At 35.3% G+C, this 23,589-nt stretch overlaps 2 protein-coding genes across 6 annotated transcripts; one reads left to right on the forward strand and one right to left on the reverse strand.

The window, feature by feature from the left end:
- The first annotated feature begins 559 nt into the window (after nucleotides 1-559).
- Nucleotides 560-9,406, forward strand: LOC105763044 (uncharacterized). 4 transcript variants are annotated; one of them, XM_052625440.1, is made up of 20 exons: nucleotides 560-790; nucleotides 1,542-1,621; nucleotides 2,209-2,313; nucleotides 3,480-3,536; nucleotides 3,628-3,701; nucleotides 4,074-4,173; nucleotides 4,586-4,656; nucleotides 4,797-4,897; nucleotides 5,003-5,106; nucleotides 5,193-5,246; nucleotides 5,338-5,393; nucleotides 5,620-5,658; nucleotides 5,778-5,922; nucleotides 6,067-6,248; nucleotides 6,327-6,394; nucleotides 6,574-6,646; nucleotides 6,718-6,779; nucleotides 6,864-7,668; nucleotides 8,154-8,444; nucleotides 9,050-9,406. In XM_052625440.1, the coding sequence occupies exons 2-20, from the start codon at nucleotides 1,547-1,549 to the stop codon at nucleotides 9,324-9,326; spliced, it is 2,739 nt and encodes a 912-aa protein (XP_052481400.1). In that variant the 5' UTR covers nucleotides 560-790; nucleotides 1,542-1,546; the 3' UTR covers nucleotides 9,327-9,406. The 4 variants fall into 4 exon arrangements, with proteins under 4 accessions (XP_052481400.1, XP_012436533.1, XP_052481402.1 ...); XM_012581079.2 differs by having other exon boundaries at nucleotides 580-790; nucleotides 6,864-7,791; XM_052625442.1 differs by lacking the exons at nucleotides 560-790; nucleotides 1,542-1,621 and adding an exon at nucleotides 1,735-1,753 and having other exon boundaries at nucleotides 6,864-7,791.
- Nucleotides 9,407-16,704: 7,298 nt separating this feature from the next.
- On the reverse strand, nucleotides 16,705-22,453 carry LOC105763045 (30-kDa cleavage and polyadenylation specificity factor 30). 2 transcript variants are annotated; one of them, XM_012581080.2, is made up of 7 exons: nucleotides 21,952-22,451; nucleotides 21,131-21,529; nucleotides 19,757-19,919; nucleotides 19,386-19,496; nucleotides 19,059-19,127; nucleotides 18,730-18,816; nucleotides 16,705-18,016 (listed from the first exon to the last, which is right to left on the reverse strand). In XM_012581080.2, the coding sequence occupies exons 1-7, from the start codon at nucleotides 22,338-22,340 to the stop codon at nucleotides 17,132-17,134; spliced, it is 2,103 nt and encodes a 700-aa protein (XP_012436534.1). In that variant the 5' UTR covers nucleotides 22,341-22,451; the 3' UTR covers nucleotides 16,705-17,131. The 2 variants fall into 2 exon arrangements, with proteins under 2 accessions (XP_012436534.1, XP_052481328.1); XM_052625368.1 differs by lacking the exon at nucleotides 16,705-18,016 and adding an exon at nucleotides 18,110-18,193 and having other exon boundaries at nucleotides 21,952-22,453.
- Between the last annotated feature and the right edge of the window lie 1,136 nt (nucleotides 22,454-23,589).

Below are 23,589 nucleotides of genomic sequence, written 5' to 3' on the forward strand. Positions count from 1 at the left end.
AATAGTATTTGAAAAATTAAACTAAAATTTTATGTTTGGCAAAAAGAAAAAAAAAACCCTAAAATCTTATGAAATGGACTCGAAACCGATTATAGTCGACTAGTAAGCAAAAAGACAATGGCAAGAATCGAATATTGAGATACCTCCCGCGTAAAAAACAAGCATAACAACTGGATTATATAATCTGGATTATATAATTTTCTTTGAAATTTTCATCTCATTTTTAACTTGTTTTCTTTTGATTCAAGTCTTGTTCAATAATACCCGCAGCCTCTTATTCGAAGTTACTCTTTGAGAAAACAGAGCTTGCGTGCTAAATTTCGCTTCGAGATTAGTTGATAGAGAAAGGGACTTGATTAACTACCTCAGAAATCTTTCCACCTACATTATTTGCTTAATGGAATAAAAAATAATTTCAAAACGATTTTAGAAAAGTAAATTGTAGTAGCACTTTATAACAAAATTAAGGTTGAATATTTTCTATGAGTCACATTGATTATAATTGTAACTTAAAAAAAGAAGAAGAAAGATATAGGATCATAGAATAAAAACCTAAAAGTCAAGGGGCTTAAATTGAAATAGCATAAATTATAAGACAACAAGATCAGCTTAGAATGTGTGAGGGGCAGGATACAAAAACGTCTTTTGATTAATCTTACCATGTTTTCTCTAAATCTCATAAGCCCATTCCTATAAATTTGAGGATTCAAGCATTTGATCTTTGTTTCAACATTGTACCAATCCTTTCTTTTCCTATAACCCATTTCAGGTTCTGGTCAAAGCTTCTCAGGTTAGAGACTTCACTTTTTTTTCTCATGTATTGTTTCTTGATCTTTTATTCGTATAATGTATATTATAAGCTTAGTCGTAGTTTTATCAGTATATCTATCTATTGTCAATGTTTTTGAAGTTCTATTGGCCAGGCGGATGATCAGTGATTGCAGGGAAATAGGTTATTAATCGATATGGAATTTTAGCCGTTCACTACTTTTATGTATGCATGTATGTATGTAGGCATGAAGGTATTGGATATTGATTTGCCTACAGTTAATTTTAAGCATGTTATGTGTTTGAACAGAATCAATTCCAATGAACTTGGAAATATTGGTTTTACTGTATACCATTTTAGAGTCTATGGATCTTAAATCTAATTTCTTAATCTGATGAATCTAGGATAAAATTTAGAAATAAAGCTAAAAGAGGGGATTTGAAATTCAGTAGAAACCAAATTTCAACAAAAAAAAATGTAAAAGGTATCTTGAAGCCTTATCATGGCATTTCTTGTTGTGGAGAATGATCATTGTAAATGCTGTCTGGAGTTATTAATATGTAAGTTCTAACTTTGTATTTTATTCTTTTGAAAGACTTGTACTTCTTTGTAATTGCTAAGGTGGAGAAAGGAAAAAAGTATGTATGAAAGCTATGCAGAATTAGAACCCTTTTTTCAAATTTTATTGTTTTATTGTTCTGATGTAATTATTGCAAGTTTTTTGAAAGCAATTAAGCTGATTTATTTGCTATTCACTTATATGTATATTCAGGAAAGATGTCTGAGAGAAAGATCCTGGAAAATGGTTTTGATGAAGGAGATAAAGACACATCTAATCATTCAATAAACAAGGTAAGTCACGTTTACATTTTGGGGCGCTAATAATTTGCACTTCTGCTTTATGGAATTCAGGTAAGGCCTCTTTCTACTTGTTTTTGAAGGGTTTGACTTCATTTTGTTCGAGTTAGAAGCCTTCTATAAAAGGTGGATATAAAAAAAAGTTATAATTGTTGTTAAAGTCACATATACAAGACCTAAAGGCTTCTGATCCTTATTAGAAAAAGAAGCTTATGATCCAGCCAAACCAGATCATGAAGTCTGATGAATTAAATTTTTATTCATTTCCTAGTCTTTTGATGTTGAAGCCAACATGCAGCTCTACCCGTTTTCATCTACCATTCGTAACTCACATATGAATGAAGGATGCTGAATTGCTTATGATATTAAAAGTCTAGGAAAGATTCTGTATCCAATAAATCTCTCATTGATGACTGTCAATGTCACTACTGCTTTTATGTTTACTGCTTTTATGTTTAAGTGTTGTATTCAGTGTCTGATAATGATTTCTATAGTCATAGGCTTCCAACTTGCATTTTGCTACTTAGAAGGCTTTTTTGTACATATTTATATTTCTGATGCTTTTGCCTGTTTTGCTTCAGGTTGACACTGGGAAACCGCCATCACTGACTTGGAGGCGAAAACTAAATGGTGAGGGACGAGTTCCTTCAATGTTCACTCTAACTTTTCAAGAGAAGCTTCAGATGGTATGTTTAGACAGCAAAAATTTTCATGGTTTTTGCAAATCCTAAGCCTCGTGACATGTATATTGTGTAATTTACTTTTGTTGTTTCAAATGTAAATGCATAACATTCTTAAAGAGATATTTTCAAAAGGATAAACAGAAAATAGCTTAAGCTGATTTGGAGATAGGCAATATGATTGTGATTGAGCACCTGTTACAGTTATAGGCTGTTAAGCATGGAATTCCAACTCTCTGCACCAGAATTTGTTTACAAAATTGCACAGCATTTCTTTTTACTGTAATCAAATATATAACACCATGATTGAGAGAATGAGCTTATATGAGATGAATCATGCAAGTAGGGTTAATATATGAGGAGGTACCAGAACTTGACAATCTATACCTACTTGGTACCTAAACTTTTTTTGGACCTAATTGGTACCTAAACTTGGAAACTATAAGCTAACTTGATACCTTTTAAGGTACTTGACTAATGCTCTTAAAGTACGCTGATGTGACATTGATGACCAATAGCATGGTGACATATGGCAGCCTAACATTTTAACAATTGGAGAAAATAAAAAATTATAATTTTTTTTATAAATTATAAATTATTGTTGTTTGCCACATGTCAAAATGTGAAGCTGCCACATGTCACCATGCTATTGGTCGTCAATGCCATGTCAATGTATTTTAATGGTGTTATATCAAGTTGGCTTATGGTTACATAGTATCAAGTTGGCTTATGGTTACAGTTTCTAAGTTTAGGTACCAAATAGGTCAAAAAAAATTCAAGTAGTGCCAAGTTCAGGTAGCTCGGTATATATTAACCCTAATATAAAATTATCTAAACAAAATGTACAAGATTTCCAATACATTTTATTGTAAATGAATTTTAGCTCTTGAACAGCCAATACTTTCTAGAATCGCCAATAAATAATAACACCCTGGTATGAGATACTAGAACATAAAGTAGGTTTGAAGTGGTATAAAAAGAACACGGAGAAGATAGAGTTTGACAAACATTTATCAATGCATTTTCTGGTGGCAATTATTACAATGTTTTGACCTTGTTTTAACCAGATATAGACAAGTTCTTTACAGTATAATGCACATTTGGTAGAAGCATTTGGAAAATGCATACCTTTTCTTATTATTTGATCCACAACCATTGTTTTGCTTCGATAGGCTCCCATAGGTATTCGGCTGTGGCAGCTGATTCGAGAAAGCTCAGCCAAAGGAAGGGTGATCTACTTAATTACGTCGTAAATATTACCATTTGACCTATTTTTTCTGTTCTGTTTTCTGACACGATATCTTTACGTTTGTTTTGAAGCGGGGTATTATTATCGACCCATTTGCTAAGCGCCATATCACATCTTCTCATGGTATTCCTCTAGGTGGTGTTGGGTATGTCTTCATTTATTTGCTGAAAATTCTTATTTCAGTTTACTTCTATACGTAACATTAAAGAATGAATGCTTATTAATTTATTGGTCATATGTTTCTTTGGGATGTAAAGTCACCTTAAACCATTCCTATGCTTATTACTTTACAAATCAAATAAAAACTTTTTAACCTTTGAATTATTTATGCATTTAAGCAGCACATATCCATATTAGTTTTCTGGATTTTCAAATATGACAATTTGTCTGAAAAATGTTAGCAGCAACATAGTGTTCTTTGAGATTTACCCACTTTATGTGCCTTGTTGTTTTCCTGATTACTAACTCTTTTAATATTCTTATCCCTCTTGTTCCACTTCTCAATAACGACTTTCAGTGCCGGAAGCATTGGAAGAAGTTACAAAGGTGAATTTCAGCGCTGGCAACTATTTCCTAGAATATGTGAAGAGAAACCCGTTTTAGCCAATCAGTTTTCTGTAAGTCGGTTATCCCTAGCCAGCCTAGAGAAAGGAATATACTGGTGTTGCATCATTTCTATTGCCTGCAGCTATAGTTTAAACTAGACGCATGTTCTATCAAAAGTTGGCTTGTCAAAAACCTGGTCATTTCTAACAAGCATTTTATGCTATGCTTCTTTAAATCTGTGAGTCTGTGACATTGTTAGTTGTTGATGAACATGACTTTCTGACAGAAGTATCTGCAAGATAACCGAAGTTGTGATTAAGAAGTTGCCCCCTTTTCCACTTTTTTTTTCAACTGTCATTACCATTACCCTTTTAATTGTAGGGGATGATGTGTAAGATTCATGGCATTGATATCTTATGCTTGTTTATTTGCAAAAAGTAATAATATTAATCTGTCTTAATGGACTTTAAATGTTTCTTGCAGGTTTTTGTTTCACGCTCAAGCGGCGAAAAGTATTCCAGTGTACTGTGCCCGGCAAGTTCTGAGCTACTCAAGTAAGCAGATGTTCTTTTATCTCTATGTTTAATAAATGAATGCCGTTGATTATTGCTTGAGAGCAATACGCTTTGTTTGGTACATTGGAAGAACAAGAAAAGGTTATCTTACCAATTACGAATATCATGTGCATTAACAGAGAAGATGCAGTTTCTGGAATTGGTTCCTGGGACTGGAATCTGAGGGGTAATAATTCTACATATCATGCTTTATACCCAAGGGCTTGGACAGTATATGAAGGTATCCACATCACCAAGTGGTGAACCTTTTGCCTTTATTCTTTTATGACCACATTCTTGGATGTATCATCTTATAGGCTGGTCACAATCTTGTCTTAAAATGCAGGTGAACCTGACCCAGAACTTAAAATTGTTTGTCGGCAAATTTCACCTGTTATTCCTGATAATTACAAAGAAAGCAGCTTTCCCGTTTCAGCTTTTACTTTCACCGTGAGAATGGATCTTCTAAAAATTTTCTTTAATATGGTGAAGACAACTTGCTTTGGAATTAATCAGTTTGATTTTTGATAGTTCAGCTATATAATACTGGAAACATCAATGCAGATGTTACGTTGCTTTTCACTTGGGCTGTGAGTAACTATTTTCCTTTTTATGTGTTTATCCCTCAATTGACCATTAGCAGCTAGTATTCATGCCATATTTTTGTGTATATCTTGTCAGAATTCTGTGGGAGGAGTATCAGAATTTTCTGGTCGTCACTCCAATTCAAAACTAATGTAAGCATGTCATGCTTATATATTATTCACACACCTGCACATGCACACATTCGCATACACACACAGACTTGTATAGATGTGTGTGCGGATGTGTCTGTATGCTGATTTTCAGTTTCATTCATTTTACATACTACTTGTTTATTTATTTGTTTCCTTTTATCGGAATGTTCTTATCTTTGTAGCATATTTTGGTTTATACTACTAACGTATCAACTGATTTTGCTAGAATGAAGGATGGTGTGCACGGTGTCCTTTTACATCACATGTAAGGTCATCAGTGAAGCTGGGGGATAAAAAATGTTGCAACTTGGTTTGATCTGTTTATTAGCTTTTGCATTGCTCCTTTTTGGTTTCTATAATTAACACCTTGTATTACTGCTACAGGACTGCAGATGAACAACCTCCTGTGACTTTTGCAATCGCTGCCCAGGAAACCGATGGCATTCGTATTTCAGAGTGCCCCTGCTTTTTGATATCTGGAAACTCACAAGGCATAACTGCAAAAGAAATGTGGCAAGAAATAAAAGAGGTATGTTGATTTTTTCCCCTTCAGATTCCTTGTGTACTATTCACAAAGATTGCCTCTGAGCTACATAAGCGTGGGGGCAAAATTACTGGGTCAACATTGATCATCATTTCACTGAATTTGAGACATCTCAAAATGTTTTTGTAGCATGGCTCCTTTGAGCATTTAAAATCCACTGAAGCATCAGTGCCTTCAGAACAAGGGTCGTCTATCGGGGCAGCCATTGCAGCTTCTGTGACAATTCCATCTGATGCTGTACGTACCGTTAATTTTTCATTGGCATGGGACTGTCCTGAAGTAAACTTTATGGGTGGAAAGACTTATTACAGGTTTGTGATTACATACTTGTAGAAGAAATACCCCTATTTGAAAGCTTATTTGCTTGCTGAATAGCGTATTATTTACAGGCGCTATACGAAGTTCTATGGATCTAATGGGGATGCTGCAGCAAATATTGCACATGATGCTATTCTTGGTAATATTTCTCTGTTTTCATTATGTTAATCATGGTTTCTAAAATTATAAAAATAAATTTTTCTAAACTTTATAAGATTTGTTAATGGAAAAAGCCCTCAAATTTCAAGTTTACCAGTTTCTCAAATCAGTTGCTTATAGTCCTTATTGCATTTGCATGTTCATTTCCTTGAAACATAGAGCACAACAGTTGGGAATCACAAATAGAAACATGGCAAAGGCCTGTACTCGAAGACAAGAGGCTTCCTGAATGGTTAGTTCTTGTCTTATTATTTGTAATTACCCATGCTATCAGGCTCTAATTTTCCTGAACTCGTTCAACAGGTACCCGTTCACTTTATTCAATGAGCTCTATTATCTTAATTCAGGGGGAACGATTTGGACAGGTACCTAGATATTAACTCAATTGTTAGAATTGGATTTCTTGTAGATGACTTGTGCCAATCTTTCCCTTTTTGTTTGTACTGCAGATGGGTCATCTCCGGTCCATAGTTTAGTAAGCATTGGAGGAAAGAAGTTTTCCCTTGATAAATCGCAGTTGGGATTGAAAAGCATAATTGGTGTTCCCCATAAAAATGATACTGCCATTGACATTTTGGGAAGGATGACTTCTATACTTGAGCAAATACACACTCCAATTACATCAAATTCGGCTTTAGGAACAAATTTGCTTCAAGAAGGAGAGGAAAACATTGGTCAATTCCTTTATCTTGAAGGAATTGAGTATCACATGTGGAACACCTATGATGTCCATTTTTATGCATCTTTTGCACTAATCATGTTATTTCCAAAACTACAACTCAGCATCCAAAGAGACTTTGCAGCTGCAGTAATGATGCATGATCCTAGTAAGATGAAACTTTTACATGATGGACAACTGGTTGCAAGAAAGGTTCTTGGAGCTGTTCCACATGATATTGGAATGGATGACCCATGGTTTGAAGTAAATGCATACTGCCTTTATGACACTGATCGATGGAAAGACTTGAATCCAAAATTTGTTCTCCAAGTTTACAGGGATGTCATTGCCACAGGTGACAAAAAGTTTGCGCAAACTGTTTGGCCCTCTGTTTATGTTGCAATGGCTTATATGGATCAATTTGACAAGGATGGTGATGGGATGATTGAGAATGACGGCTTCCCTGATCAGACATATGATACGTGGTCTGTATCTGGTGTAAGTGCCTATAGTGGTGGGCTATGGGTGGCAGCCTTACAGGCTGCATCTGCCTTGGCACATGAAGTAGGAGACAAGGGTTCTGAAGATTATTTTTGGTACAAGTTTCTGAAAGCAAAAGACGTCTATCAGAAATTGTGGAATGGCTCTTACTTTAATTATGACAACAGTGGCAGTCGCACAAGTTCATCTATTCAGGCAGATCAATTGGCTGGCCAATGGTCTGTAATGATGGATGTAACTTAAATTCTAGTCCAGCATTTTCGTTAGAATTTTATGTTTCTTAATTCTCATTTCAAAAGCATTTTCTTTATTCTGAACCTAGGATTTTCTCTCATTTATATTTCTGATTAGAAAATAGAAGCAGTACCTTTAAAAGATGATATTGGCATGCATCTATCACATAATGTTTTTAGGTCTAAGCATGAATATTTTCACAATTTGCTCAAGCTAATTGAAATTTTGACCAATGTAGGCATGAAATTATTATTTTTGTTAATCTTGTTGCATGTTCCTTTTCATCCCAGCAAAATTTCTCTATATTGTTTTATTCACGTGGTAATGAATTACAATGTCTTTGTAGGTATGCAAGGGCATGTGGTCTTTTTCCAGTAGTCGATGAAGACAAAGCAAGAAGTGTGTTAGAGAAGGTATACAACTACAATGTCTTAAAAGTGAAAGGTGGAAAGCGGGGGGCTGTAAATGGGATGCTGCCTGATGGAAGAGTTGATATGTCATCCATGCAAGCAAGGGAAATATGGTCTGGAGTTACATATGCGGTGGCTGCAACAATGATCCATGAAGATTTGGTGGATATGGCATTTCATACTGCAAGTGGCATCTTTGAATCAGTGTGGTCTGAAGAAGGACTTGGGTAAGATGGCTTTTCTTTCTTTTTCTTCTCTTTTTTTTCTTTTTTCTTTTTTCTGTAGTTGACATATGATTTTTTTGGAAAGCCTCCCTACTAATGTTTGAGTGACATAAGAATAGATACTGAAGGATTTAAAACCAAATGGAATTCACAGATTGTACAAAGTTTCCTCTTAATGTTGATTTTTTTTTTCTCCCATGGCTCAGACCTCAGAAGAAAGTAATCCTTCTTGAGATTTGAGATTGGAGTTTTTTATCGATTTCTTCAAATGTCTAGTCTTTTGGGATGCTTCCTTTTACTTTAGGACGGTGGCAAGTACAAACTCTACTCCACTCCAAATATAATCCTTAAATGTAATGTAGGGGAACTCCACCTTGTTATCATTGAAACCATAAAATAAGATTGTAAATGTGTAAGATGATCAATTTCGAGCTCTGCTGAAAAACTAGATAGTAGCAACAATGTCTTGGAAGGGATTTTTTACACTTTGAAATACTTGCACTGGAAAAATTCCATGCTTCTGAATCTACTTCTTGAAACATGACAATGATGATTATTGTTCTAATATTCATCATTTGCTCACTAACATGTTGCTAATATGTTTACAGTTACTCATTTCAAACTCCGGAAGCTTGGAACACAGATGATCAATACAGGTCTCTAACTTACATGCGTCCGTTGGCCATATGGGCAATGCAATGGGCCTTATCAAGACCAAAAGTTCCAAAGCAGGAGCTAAAACCTGAAATGGAGGCAGATTCGCTACGTATACACCATGCCGGCTTCTCCAAAGTTGCTCGCCTTCTAAAATTGCCTGAAGATCAAAGATCCAAAAGTCTTTTACAGATTATGTTCGATTATACTTGCAAGAGAATGTTGACTTAATTGATTGGTGCAATTATTAGTGTGTATGGTGAGTGTGCAATGCATTATTCAATAATTGGAAAACTTGAGTATTATGAGTATTTTTTTTATCCAAATATGAATTTTTTTTTAAATTGGTCACCCAATTAATCGAGTGATAACATGTTAATTTGCACGACTTTTTGGGTTTAATTCGGTTAATTTTTTAATTGATCCCTACTGAATTAGTGATTTCATGTTTCAATTTTGTTAGTGATGCAATTGGGATGTTATGAGTAAAAAACGAGCAAAAAAGGACCAAATTGAAACACAGTCAATAAAGTGAGGCCGAATAAAAAATATGAAAAAAACCAAAGACTCATCATATTCTTTTGACTTTGTAAAAGCTAGAATTAGAAAAAATTTAATTTTTATTTTTATTTAATTTTAATTATATGTTGAAGTGGTTAAAGCCAAATTTAATAAATATCATGTGCATAAATAGGGCTTTTAAGTACCTTGAAAAAACACATTACATTTTACCTTTGATTTCCATTAGGAATTAAATAGAATTATTCTTTTTTTCTTCCAAAGTTGCTGCGTCAATAGCTATGGTTGTTTTATTTCATTTCTTTGCTCTTTGTCAAATTTGTCTAATTGCTTTCCAAGTACCTTTCTTTCCCATTCTTCTCCATTATCATCAAATCACCTTTCAAAACCTACAAAGCATGATTAATTTCATGTTTAACTAAATTCTATTTTAGCTTTAGGCCGGTGTTCTTTTCAGTTGGGAATCGTGAGATACTTATCCGTGCTAAAAATCATTCCAATCGGTATTCACATTTTTCCTAAGTATTGGAATTGACAACTCATCCCTTAAAGTTAACTCGATTTCAAGTCAAAAAGTACACGTTGGATTGGAATCGTGTTTTCAAACAGTTGGAGAAACGAGTCAACCGTGCTGTATTCGGATCTCCGAGAACAAATCAATGGAGAAGTGATCGGGTTTAAATGACCAACGCGGTTAAGGCTGTTAATCTGAGTTGGGTTCTTCAGAGCACAAGGCTGCCGAAATCTTGAATCGGGAACATGTGTATCTCGGTTAGATAATCAGTAAGGGTTGGTTTGCAGGTCGTACCGGGATCAGTTACAAGAGGAAGAATTGGTGGTTAGAATGTTCTTAACTGTTATAACCAGCTTATTGTTTGGAGGAGAAAATTAATTTTTGAGGATCAATTCTTAATCCGGAATCTACCGAGTCTAGGGCTAAGGCTAATTATCTTTTATTACAAAATTCGAATTTAATTTCCAATTTAATTTCTAATTTATTTATGCTATTTCAATTATTTAGTTTCTAAACATTTCAAAACTCTCCTAATTTATTTGTTTATTTTTCAGCAGGTCCGTTTGGAGTCGTGGGCATGGCTATAGTCACGACAGAAATTCTGATCACAAGTTAAACGCGAAAGTTGATTATAACACCAATCCCTGTGGACTCGACCCTACTACCACTCTTTACTACTATTTAGAGTTGTTTTGTAAGAATTATTTTTGGTGGTTTCGACGCCCATCAAAATTTTGGTGCTATTGCCGGGGAGTGGAGATATTTTTCTAATTTTTGTTTGTTTACCTTATGACCAGATCAGAATCAGGAACTCTAGAGTTTGAACCAGAAATTGAGAAATTGCCCGACAATTGCGAAAAAAGCCATTCGACGCGGTAAACGAATAAATCCTGGATTTGAAACCATATCTTACACCGAGGAAAGTTTCTAGTTTGACGAACCAAACGAGATGGTCGAACAAACTATATGCCAACTCGCAACGGCACCGAATGAACAACCCTTATGTATAACCTATCCGGTAGGAGGAACGTCGTTCATGTTAAAGTTGGGTTTGATTCATTTACTACCCAGTTTTCGTGGATTACAGAACAAAAATCCGCACACCCACCTTAAAAAGTTCCATATGGTGTACACAAGCATGAAGCCTTAGGGAGTAACTGAAAACCAAATCAAACTTCATGCTTTTCCTTTCTCATTAGTCGACTTTGCTAGAGAGTGGCTATTTTATTTACCCTCGGGATCTGTCAACACATGGTCTGACATGTCACGTTTGTTTCTTGACAGGTTCTTCCCTGTAGTTCAAGCGGCTGAACTAAGGAGAGACATTGTGGGAATCCATCAAAAGGACGTTGAATCGCTCTATGATTACTGGGAGCGGTACAAAAAGTTGTGTACAAGTTGCCTACAACATGGACTGACTGAACAATCACTCTTGCAATATTTCTATGAGAGGTTGCCCCCGATGGAAATGAAAATTGATAGATGATGCAAGTGGAGGGGCACTTGTTAAACATGACTCCTCAAAGAGCATGAGAGTTGATATCGACAATGGTTGCTAACTCTCAACAATTCGACCAATTACAGAACCCACGAGACAGGTTCATGGGTTACATTCTCTATCTCTAGAAGATAAAATTGATAAGTTGACTAACGTTGTTCAAATTTTACTTACAGATAAAACGGGCCCAACATGGTTGTGTAAAATTTGCACTAAGCCAGACCACCCGACGGACTCATGTCCAATTTTACATGAGAATTTGACAAAACAAACAAATGTTGTCGGGAACTTTCTAGGACCGTCCCCAAGGTGATATTACCCCTACTCAAACTCGTATAATGTGGGGTGGAAAGATCACTCGAATTTAAGTTGTAGGTCGAATACTCGATTCAATCAACCATACCAACAAAGGCCGCCTCCGAATCAACAGTTACCACCCCTAAAGTCATCTTTGGAAGCCATAGTTGAAAGGCTTGTCAATAGTACTGAGAAATTTCAACAAAAAACTAAAATGCATTTGCAAGAGTTAGATAAGCAAATGAGTAAGCTTGCGCTCACGGTTAGCTGTTTGGAGTCCCAAGGTAAGTTGTTGTCCCAAACTAAGTCTAATCCTCGACACAATGTAAGTGTTATAACGTTGAGGAGTGGGAAGGTTTTCGAGCCTGTACCTGGCATGAGTCGTGCCCACAACGCTGGTCGAGATGAGAAGAAACTTGACACAGAGGCTCCAGTAGAGTCAGCATCACAAGAATCATTTGCAGTACCACATCTATTTCCTGGAAGACTTATCCAATGCAAGAAAGAGCGAAAAGAGAATGAGATCTTCGACACCTTTTGAAAAGTAGAAATCAACATACCTCTTCTTGATGCGATTAAGCAAATTCCACGGTATGCAAAATTCTTAAAAGAATTATGCACGAGTAAAAGGAAGCTCTTAAGCAATGAAAAGGTGAGTGTCAGAGAAAATGTCTCCGCCGTTTTACAAAGGAAAATACCACCTAAATGTAAGGACCAATGTATGTTTTCCATATCTTGCAAAATAGGTAGTCTCTGTATTAAAAAATCCATGTGTGACTTAGGCACATCAATTAATGTTATGCCTTTGTCAATTTATAAACTACTTAATGAAGGTTCTTTGAAGGAAACAGGTGTAATTATTCAACTCTGTAGTGTATTCAGAAGGAGTGCTGGAGGATGTTCTTGTTAAGGTAAATGAATTGATATTTCTTATAGACTTTTACATTATCAACATGAAGGATGACAACTCAGCCAATTCGTTTGACATACTTCTTGGGAGACCATTCTTGAGTACCACACGAACAAAAATTGATGTTTGGAGTGGAACACTCACCATGAAATTTGACAGTGGAGTGGTTAGGTTTAATGTTTATGAGGATATGGGACATCCCAATAATAAGTTACAAATCATGCCTTGCAGGAATATAGATCTCAATGTTAAGCAAGAGGAATTATCGATGATCCAAAAACCAATACGTGAAGCTGTCATGAAAGCCTCAAAACTAGAACTCAAACCGTTTCTAAAACGTACAAGGATTCCAACAAAGAAAAATGTAAAGATGAACGGAGAAGCTCAAAGACACCTCAATCCACTAATGATAGGGGAATCCGGGAAAGGCTTCAATGACAATGGGCAAAGGTCGAAATCTTTCTACAAGAACATCCAAGTGCACGAAATGGAAAAATTAATTCTCAATGAGCCAAACAGATAACATTTAAGGTCGTCGAGCTAACAACGTTAAACAAAAGCGTTTTTTGAGAGGCAACCCAAATTTATTTTTATTTTTATTTTTTTGAATTTTTGAATTTCAATTTACTTTAGATTGAAAATAAAATGAATAATAACCAGATTATTATTTAATCAGGTTAATGTGTTATTTTTAGGGACGTGATGAATGTTGTCGATTTTCTAAAAATCGGATATTGATGGTGGCGTGGCCACACCGTGCCAAGTGCTAACATTTATTTCCCTACAAACAAAACCTAACATCCCTAACCCAAATAAAAACCCCAACACCGACAACATTGTTAGAAACACATGGGGAGTATTCTTAACCTTTCTCTTTGCTTGTTGTTTGAGTTACTATATTTTATTGCATATAAAACATGCTTGAGGGCAAGCATAGATTAAGTGGGGGGGGTTGTAATGGTAAGTAAAATGGTAAATATGCATGATTTTTGCTGCATGTTTCTCTTTTGCATATGTTCAATCTTATGCTAGATTTATTCGATAGTTTATTTGACATTAAGCCTCTAATCTCGTTACTTAGCCAATTTGGACAATTGGGTCATTTTTGAATTAAAGTGTTCAAGTATCTAGATTAATCGACATTTGTGTTTTAAAGTTGATATATGTAATTAGATTTTTCACAAATTGATTGTTTGGAAAAAAAATATTTGCTTGTACATAAATAAATAAATAAAGATTCAAGTTATGAGTGAAAGTTTCAAAAACATGACTGAATTTAGTAACCGAGGTGAGGTGCTTGGGTTGTCATCTTATCTCGCGTAAAAAATGTTCGAGTAACAAATCGAAAACTTACAAACATTCCGCTAATCGAGTCTAAAAAAATGTTTGAACTGAGTAACTGGGATAGGGTACTTGGGTTGTCATCCTAGTTCGCGTAAAAAGGTTTGACCATGTCTAAAATTTTTATTACTGCGTGATTAATTAATAATACCTTACAAATTTTGGATTCAAACTCAATTTAGTGAAATAATTTAGTTCACATATTTCAATTTTATGACACTTGTTGATCAAACTATATTCTGAGCATTTATTTATTTTGGCCTATGTTGTTTGCATTGGTTATAAATGCAAAAAAGAGGCTCGATTTTTAATAAATTATTGAATAATTTCTAAAGTTTGAAAGTACAATATGTTTGAGGACAAGCATGAGCTAAGTAGGGGGATTTGATAACATGTTAATTTGCTTGACCTTTTGTGTTTAATTCAGTTAATTTTTAAATTGATCCCTGCTGATTTAGTGTTTTTATGTTTTAATTTTGTCAGGGATGCAATTGGGATGCTATGAGTCAAAAACGAGCAGAAAATGACCAAATTGAAACACAGTCAGTAAAGTGAGGCCGAATAAAAAATGTGAAAAAAGCCAATGGCTCATCAGATTCTTTTGACTTTGTAAAAACTAAAATTAGAAAAAATCTAATTTTAATTATATATTGAAGTGGTTAAAGCTAAATTTAATAAATATCATGTATATAAATATGGCTTTTAAGGTACGTTGGAAAAACACGTTACATTTTACATTTGATTTCCATTTGGAATTAAATAGAATTATTCTTGTTTCTTCCAAAGTTGCTACGTCAATAGCTACTGTTGTTTTATTTTCATTTCTTTGTTCTTTGCCAAATTTGTCTAATTGCTTTCCAAGTATCTTTTTTTCCCATTCTTTTCCATTATCATCAAATCACCTTTCAAAATCTACAAAGCATGATTAATTTCATGTTTACCTAAATTCCATCTTAGCTTTAGGTCGGTGTTCTTTCCAGTCGAGAATCGTGAGATACGTATCTGTGCTAAAAATCCTTCCAATCGGTATTCACATTTTTCCTAAGTATCAGAATTGACAACTCAACCCTTAAAGTTGACTCGATTTCAAGTTAAAAAGTGCACGTTGGATTGGAATCGTGTTTTCGAACAGTTGGAGAAACGAGTCGGTCGTGCTGTATTTGAATCTCCGAGAACAAATCAAGAGAGAAGTGATCGGGTTTAAACGACCCACACAGTTGATGCCGTTAATCCAAGTTGGGTTCTTCAGAGTGCAAGACTACCAAAATCTTGAATTGGGAACACGTGTATCTCGGTTAGATAATCGGTAAGGGTTGGTTTGCAGGTTGTACCGGGACCAGCTACGAGAAGAAGAATTGGTGGTTAGGACGTTCTTTACTGTTATAACCAGCTTATTGTTTGGAGGAGAAAATTAATTTTCGAGGACCAATTCTTAATTCGGAATCTATCGAGTCTAGGGCTAAGGCTTATTATCTTTGATTACAAAATCCGAATTTAATTTCCAATTTAATTTCTAATTTAATTATTTATTTATTTATGTTGTTTCAATTATTTAGTTTCTAAACATTTCAATACTCCCCTAATTTATTTGTTTATTTTCAGTAGGTCCGTTTGGAGTCGTGGGCACGACTATAACCACAACAGAAATTTTGATCACAAGTTAAACTCGGAAGTTGATTATAATACCAATCCCTGTGGACTCGACCCTACTACCACTCTTTGCTACATTTAGAGTTGTTTTGTAGCAATTGTTTTTGGTGGTTTCGACGCCCATCATCGAGATTGCTTTTTATTCCCCATTTTTGTTAATTGCACTAACAGGAGGGTGACATGGTAGTTGAAAAATCGGTATAATAATAAATTTAGCCCTCAAATTTTATATATTATATTGATTTAGTGATTGAACGCCGGGGCAGGTGGGGAAGGCTTTTTTATTTAATATTAATATTAATATTAATATAAAATTTAAATTTAAATTTATTATTATATTTTTTGAAAATATTTATGTCTTTTTATATGTTTCTTTGAAGTTTTTAGAATTAGGACCAAATTGTGATTATTTGTAAATTTTGAGGGTTAATTTTTTAAAATTATGATTAAATTGATATAATATGTAAAAGTTGAGAACTAAATTTGTTATTATATCAATTTTTCAACTGCCATGTTACCTTATTCTTAGTGCAATTAACGGAGATGGAACTAATCTTGTTTAGTTGGATGACCAATTTAAAAAAATTCATAGTTGGGTGACAAATTTGAGACAAATCCATAGTTAGGTAATCAAATTTTTTTTCTAAAATCATAATTGGGTGACAAAGCAAAAGACCCGGAGACCCATGATGTAGTTTACCCTTTTTTATTTGAGAGGCATGCTCAAAAAAAGAAGTTTCCATGCATCTTTGGTCGTGTTTTCGATGTATTATGTGATCCAATAATTGAGAAACATTCTGCATTGCTTCAAAATTTTGCATTATTAACAATGCCAATAGGAATACCAAGAAAGAAAGAAAAAAGAAAAGAACAATGGCAATAAGAACAAAAGGAAGCTGAAATGGGTATAAATCATGAAACATTAAATATCATGCATCCAACTCCAATGAAAAGCCTTTTCTTTTTCCTTTACTTCGACGTCCTAACCCTTCCAACATGAAATCTTACATAAGATATAGCATGTAGGCTAAATACCTTTCTTGACAATATATATTCACCCTTCTCGTGATCTGGTGCATGATCATACACAATAAACAATATAGTTCCACAGTTTGGAGCAAAACTAATGCACCAAAACATAATCTAAACCTAGGTTTTTCTGCAGCTCTCCGATATGTCAATTGTGAGATGAAACCATCTACATATGCAAAGTCAGTTGCTTAAAAATGTTCAACAATGGCATGCAAGACAACGTGGTTGAGAGCAAGGCAGCGATTCTAACATCCTCCGAACTGTAAGCATTGCATCTAGTGATCAGAAGCAGTGGCAACATCTCCTTCCAAGCCTCTCCGTTTCTTCTTCCCTTCCCCATGCCTTGACCTCCTGGGTGCCTCATCCTCACTTTCACTGTCATCATTTCTGAAGCTGTTTCCTGCAGCAAACTGATCTTCATGGTGAGCCTTTTGTCCTTCTTGCTGATACTGTGTCCCATCTTCCAACCCACCCCCTGGACCACCCATTTCCTGACCTCTACCCTGCTCTGATCCTGCACTAGATCTGTCATTGGTTGGTGTCCTCTGATCTCTTTTAATAGCCCGGCCAGAGTTCTGAGAGGCAGGTGCTGGAGGTAGGGGAAACATCGGAGGCATGCCAACAGGCCGGCCACCTCGAGCAGGATTAGCACCTGTGGGCCCCATACCCCCCATAAATGGTGCACGCCCTGGACCCATCATCATCCCGATTCCACCAGATGGAAACATTCCCCCAGGCTGTGGAGGTCGCCCTGGAAACATCATGCCAGATGCAGGACCCGTAAAATCTCCAGAAAACCTGGGTCCATACGGTGCAAAAGGACGAGGAGCACCAAAAAGATCTGGCATCCCAAAACCATCAGGTGTAACTGGTCCGTAAGAAAAGCCATCACCACCCATCATCATCGGTGGAAAACCTCGCATTCCAGGCATGGGTCTGGCACCACGGGCTAGTGGCATGTGAGGGGGCCACATGATTCCTCTGCCTCTTCCTCTGCCCTGAGCTGCAGCACCAAAGCTTTCATCCTCCTCCTCACTTTCTTCCTCTTCCTCTTCTTCATTGTCCTCAAATGGAACAATGTCAGGGTTCTCTGCATTATCTGAATTGACTCCCTTTGCTTTCTCTTCTTCTCTTTTTGATTCTGCTGCCAGTGAAATTGCCTGTATCCCAAGGGATTAAACAATTGAATACATGGTACAAATTCATTCATTGTGGTATCCAATAACATGAAGGGCAAGTCAAAATGTAAGCCTTATACAGCATCCCATTTATCTCAACCAAAAACATGGCAAAATGAAAGCAATGCCATAACCCAAACAAAATGCCAGTGAAATTGCCTGTATACCATGGGGATTAAACAATTGAATAAAACATACAAATTCATGATGTTTCTACAGCGTTACCTTCTTTAAGTAGTTCAAAACAATACTAGTATTTAACTTCAACAGACTACTATCAAACTGCAATGTGTCTCAAACAGTTAGTTTCTAACCAATTTCCCACGGAATATCAAGTACAAAAATACATTGCTCTAGTAAGCACAACATGATAACTCCCCAAAACACTCTGGAGTCCACAAAACCTTATCACTACTGCCACCAGCTTAATATGATTTATTAGGACACTATTAGCCTGCACGAGTCTTTAACCAATACTCATATACCATACAAGGACCTCATATTAGGGTATGTAAATAAGATCATACTAATTAGCGTCTAATCAAGTAAACACAAGATTAGGTTCCTTCTCTTTTTGTTCCTAATTTTCAACTTTCCCACACTTTTCTAATTATTATATTTAGATTGTTTTCAAACTCAGGTATCCAAAAATAAAATAGCTCAGAATTCAGAAAAATAAAATAGAATAAGCATACCATAAGCTCACTATCTGGCTCAAGATAAAGCAAGGAGGCCAACTGCTCACCAACAGAAGGCTCTAACTCCTGGCAATCTCTACTTATCTGCAAGTGCACAAAGTACAGCAGTAAGGTTAAACTATAATCACACCGAAAACAACAGCATCACATGGTAAAATATTGTGATATTGTCTATTGCAAACAGTATATTAAAGCTAAATTATACACGGTAAAAGCAGATAAATAATTCATATAAACCAGAGTATTAACCTAATTAGATGAAAAAATTATTGCCAAGTTATACTCAATCAATGTTAAGGCTTAACCTTCAAAGGCTGGAATTATACCTTTACTGGTAAGTTCTCATTGTAGGGGTTCCTCAAATGCCGAGTTTTGTGGAAAGACAGCTCACATAACTACATATCAAGCACAGTTAGTCATCAGAATCTCAGAAATTTTGTGGATGCACGCCCAAAAAGATTCAAATTATTGCATCTAACAGAGGGCACAAAACCAATCAGCCAGTGCAGCAATATTATATCTAATAAACACAAATTGTCAAAACTACCTCCATGCTTAGAATATCTTTAATGTTTTTAGTTCCTTAAAACTTAGCTTCATAGAAAATTTTATTTTAAAAGGAGAGGAGGGGGGAGGGGGATAGAGAAACACACCTTTAACCATTTTACCGAGAAATTACGTCCATAATGTGCAGTTCCATGAGCGTATTTCCAGTTGCCTCCAGCAACAGATCCACCAATTTTGGATGTCATTTTGGCACAACCCTAATAAGACAAGACAATGTAATAACTAAGACATCATACAACATAAAAAGGCAACATTTTGGACTATTGATTATATATAAGATCTATTGAAGACTGACTAAACAGTAATGCAAGACCTATGGATGACAAGTTATTTCAGAAAAACACAAGTATGAATTCTCAAATTGAATATAGAGGATACAGAATAAGTTATTTCAGAATAACACAAAGGTATGGGTTCTCAAATTGAATAGATGGAGGATATTAGATTTCTGAACTACCTGGAAATGCCGTGTACGGTTAACGGAGAAGACCAAAATCACATTTTCAGCAGAATCAAAAGCTTCATTCAGTTTAGCCTCATTGCTTCTTTGAGTTGCCCATACTCCTTGTTGAACAGATAGTTCCAGATTTTCACGGTTGCAACTTTTAACAATAAAATACCTAGGGTGCCATTTTTAAGAGTAATCAATTATAATCAAGTTTTTCACAGCAATGAAACATAACACTGCCAATAATGTAAAATTCAGAAAATAATAGAACAGCAAACAGAATCTGTCAGCTTGTTATAAGGTAGCTGACTACCACAGCAACAGTTAAGATGGAATTTCACAACAGTAATCAATCATTAAACAAAGAACAAAGTATTATAATAAGAAGGCAATGGCTTGCTGTCGATTATAAAGCTGAATTTATACTTATGGATTTTTAGACATATTAGTTGAAAACCCGTTGGAAAGATTGACAAATGCAAAACCAATACACTCACTATTTACAGATTTTTACGTAAACGTAAGCATAGATCTATAGTTAGGGTTCTTACTACAGAGCATTTTAATTCATTCTACAACAGGGTTACAACAATAACCTTCTTCCTCTATTGTTCATGTAAATCACTTTCTTGTTCACATAATCTCAAATCTGTCATTTCTCTCACTGGATCACACCATAGCATATAAAGTAGAAAAGATAAGAAGCTGTAAACTTAATAATCAAATCCAGCAAAATAAGCATGCCACTGGAATAGAAGGGAAAAAAAAAGTGATTGATTTTCTTTCAGATCTAAACCAACAAAACTAGGAAATAAACACACTGATACCCAAGTACATAACGCCTTTGTAAACAAGATGGCCTAGTTGTATAAAAATATTTTGAAATTCTAAATAAAGAAAATGATAACACGTTAAATTTCTCAATCCTTTTCACCACAAGAAAGTTGTTCGTTGTATCTAAGGCTTCAAGACATTTAGTTTATAATAACTTCATTTCTCTTTGTAGACAGAAGAGAAAAGGAGAAGAAAAATGATAAATTTATTCAACCCTTAACTGTACTATCTAGTCCAAAAGTTTACATGCATCAACATATTTTTAGATGCCCCTGCAAAATAAAGAATACAAGAGCTTGAAAGAGGAAAACAATGCAGAAAAGAATAGTAAATCATTCAATTGTCAAATTTGAATAATACAGTATAAACGTGTAATAAAAAGAACAACTACCTATTTCAGGTTTTATGATACCAATTACACCTTATAGATAATGACAATTCCTTTGGGCAATTATTATTGAATAAAAGATGTATCTTAACTGTATTCAAAATAAAATACAATTAATGATTTACAGAACTCAATTAAAGACCCCAGGACTCTGAACACACCTAGATATTCCTTGAGGCAAAGGTATAGCAGTTCTGTTTGCCTGGTTAGACTGACCATTGGGGACATTTTGTATCTGGGTCTGGCTGACCTGTTGTTGCGGTTGTTGAATTTGTTGTTGCTGCTGCTGCAGCTGCTGCTGCTGTACGTTAGTAGATTCAGTTGCTGAAGGTTTTCCAGCTGCTCCTTGGTTTACATTGTTTTGTGCTTGTGGAATCTGAGATTTTTCAGTTTGTTGGGGGAAGCCAGCATTCCGCTGTTGATAAAATTTGTTGTTATAATTGTAAGCACTTAATTGCTGAATCTTCTGCAGGACTTCTTCCACAGGAGGAGGAGGTCCTGGGAGCTTTGCATGCCTATATCGGCAGTCAGGACCATTAGGACAAAAACCTAGCTTGTACCTGCAACCGCGGAATTTTGCATATTAATAAACATTCTTAATGATAAAACAGAATTGGTACTAATATATTCAAGAAATTCCAGGGTCTGTTTTAGGGTGCATGAAAGGTAAGCTCTTTACTGAATTCGAGGAAAACAAAATGATTTGGATGTCCCAGTGACTTCCAAAAGGAAATACCCATCATTCCTTACAGTTAGTTTTACCAATGTAAAGCACAATTTCTATAAGCTATTAACAAATTTCATTGAAGATAAAAGGAAGGACAATCTCGCAAGTTACATTCAATATAAGTAGCACCATTTTAGCTTATATCCAAGTGTTCCGCTAACCCAAATCCTATAAAAAAATGGTTCTAGCTATTGATTCAATGTAAAAGAAGAAAATACAAGTATAATTAAGCCAAAAAGAAAAAGAAAAACGCACATGTTACACTCTTTGATATCCTCGTTGGTGTGTTTGTACACACAATCTTGCTCCCGGCACTCACCAAAAAGCCGGAAAAAACGGCAGACGGGCATGCGGGACTTGTCGTACTGGTGAAGGAAACCACAGGCATCACCCTTCATGCAGAGACTGCGGAGCCAATGCCGGCACACGGTCTGACGGAAGCTCCTTCGGCCAGCTCCACCACCTTGATTTGCGACGGGATCATTTATCGAAGCCTGGACACCACCAGGGGCGGTAAAATTGTTGGTATTGTTGGCGGCAGAAGGATCGGAATTGACAACAGGCATGGAGGCAGTGGGGGCGGGGGGACCGGCATCGAGACCGCCCTCGAAATCGAAGCTGAGACCTCCCTCCGCGTCATCCATAGTCGATGCGCTTGTGTTTCGTTTTTTGGGTTGGTTTAGGGTTTATTGTTAGAAATCAAATGCTTTTACCAAGTGAGAGTGTTTCTCCAAAACAGGGTGGGCTTTCACCTTTGAACGTTGGGTTTGGTTTAAAAGTGAATCGATGGAAAATTGCAACTTCAAATCCTTTTTATTTTTAAGTTTTCACATATCCATGTAAAAAACTATATCATACAATACTAAAATTCCAACAGTCCAATTTTCTCGAATCCATCCGAATGAAGTGATTTCGATGTGGGTGAAATTAGAGATGCTTATAGATTAAGTCGGGCTGGGCCCGTAAAAGATAATAAGACTTATTTTCTAGGTTCGGGTTCGGGTTTAGTTCAACCTAAAAAATAGGTTTATCTTTTTGTCCAAATCCGATTCAATTTAAGAAAAATAAACACATATCCGAAACAGCCCACCAATATTTTATTTTTTAAAATTAATTTTTTTTAAATATAATGCACTAAAAAAAGGCTAAATTAAAATTTTTCTAACACATTAAAAAGTATTTATATTAAAAAAACACTACCATAAATATAATATATGTTTTATTATACTAAAAATATAAATAAATATAATAAATGTTTTACTGTATTAAATATAAAATTAAATTTTCTTTTAGGTTTTGGTTAATGGGTTTAATTGGACTAATTTACTTATAAAGGCCCATTTCTAAGTATATTTACAAAAATGGGCTAATTTCTGTATTATTTACCAGAAATGGCCAATTTTGGCAAAACGCGTCTACGTAGGAGCGTTTTAGGGTGAAATTCTAGCAAATCGCACCCTTGGGGGAGCTTTTTGCCATGTTAGCAGAAAATGCGCTGATATGGACGCGTTTTGCTGACGTGGCAAAAACGCTCCCCCAAAGGCGCTTTTTGCTCCGTATTTTTTAGGGTTCTTGGTTTTAGGAATTTTAAAAAATAAATCAAGATTTAGTGTTCTTTTTTAAAAATTAATTAAATTAGGGTTTAGGAGTTTTAAATTAATTAATTAAATTTGGGTTTAGTGTTTTTAAGAAAATTAATTAAATTTGGGTTTAGTTTTTTTTAAAGGCATAATTGCAAAAAAAAACCCTCAACGTTTGGGGGCATTTAATTTTGTGTCATTAACCTTTTTATTTTTTAATTGACACCCTCAACCTTACGATTTTTTCAGAAATCAACACACTTTTAACGGTCAACGTGAGTTGACTGTTAATCAAATTGTAGGTCAACATAGT

Source organism: Gossypium raimondii, chromosome 12 (assembly GCF_025698545.1).
Source record: "Gossypium raimondii isolate GPD5lz chromosome 12, ASM2569854v1, whole genome shotgun sequence".
NCBI classification, from domain to species: domain Eukaryota; kingdom Viridiplantae; phylum Streptophyta; class Magnoliopsida; order Malvales; family Malvaceae; genus Gossypium; species Gossypium raimondii.

Coding starts and splice junctions, on each gene's coding strand:
- LOC105763044 (XM_012581079.2), top strand. CDS start 1,547: ATGTCTGAGAGAAAGATCCTGGAAAATGGTTTTGATGAAGGAGATAAA. Junction 2,314..3,479: donor TTCAAGAGAAGCTTCAGATG/GTATGTTTAGAC, acceptor TTGCTTCGATAG/GCTCCCATAGGTATTCGGCT. Junction 3,702..4,073: donor ATTCCTCTAGGTGGTGTTGG/GTATGTCTTCAT, acceptor AACGACTTTCAG/TGCCGGAAGCATTGGAAGAA.
- LOC105763045 (XM_012581080.2), bottom strand. CDS start 22,340: ATGGATGACGCGGAGGGAGGTCTCAGCTTCGATTTCGAGGGCGGTCTC. Junction 19,920..21,130: donor TTGCCTCAAGGAATATCTAG/GTGTGTTCAGAG, acceptor ATGGCACCCTAG/GTATTTTATTGTTAAAAGTT. Junction 18,817..19,058: donor ATGAGAACTTACCAGTAAAG/GTATAATTCCAG, acceptor GTGCACTTGCAG/ATAAGTAGAGATTGCCAGGA.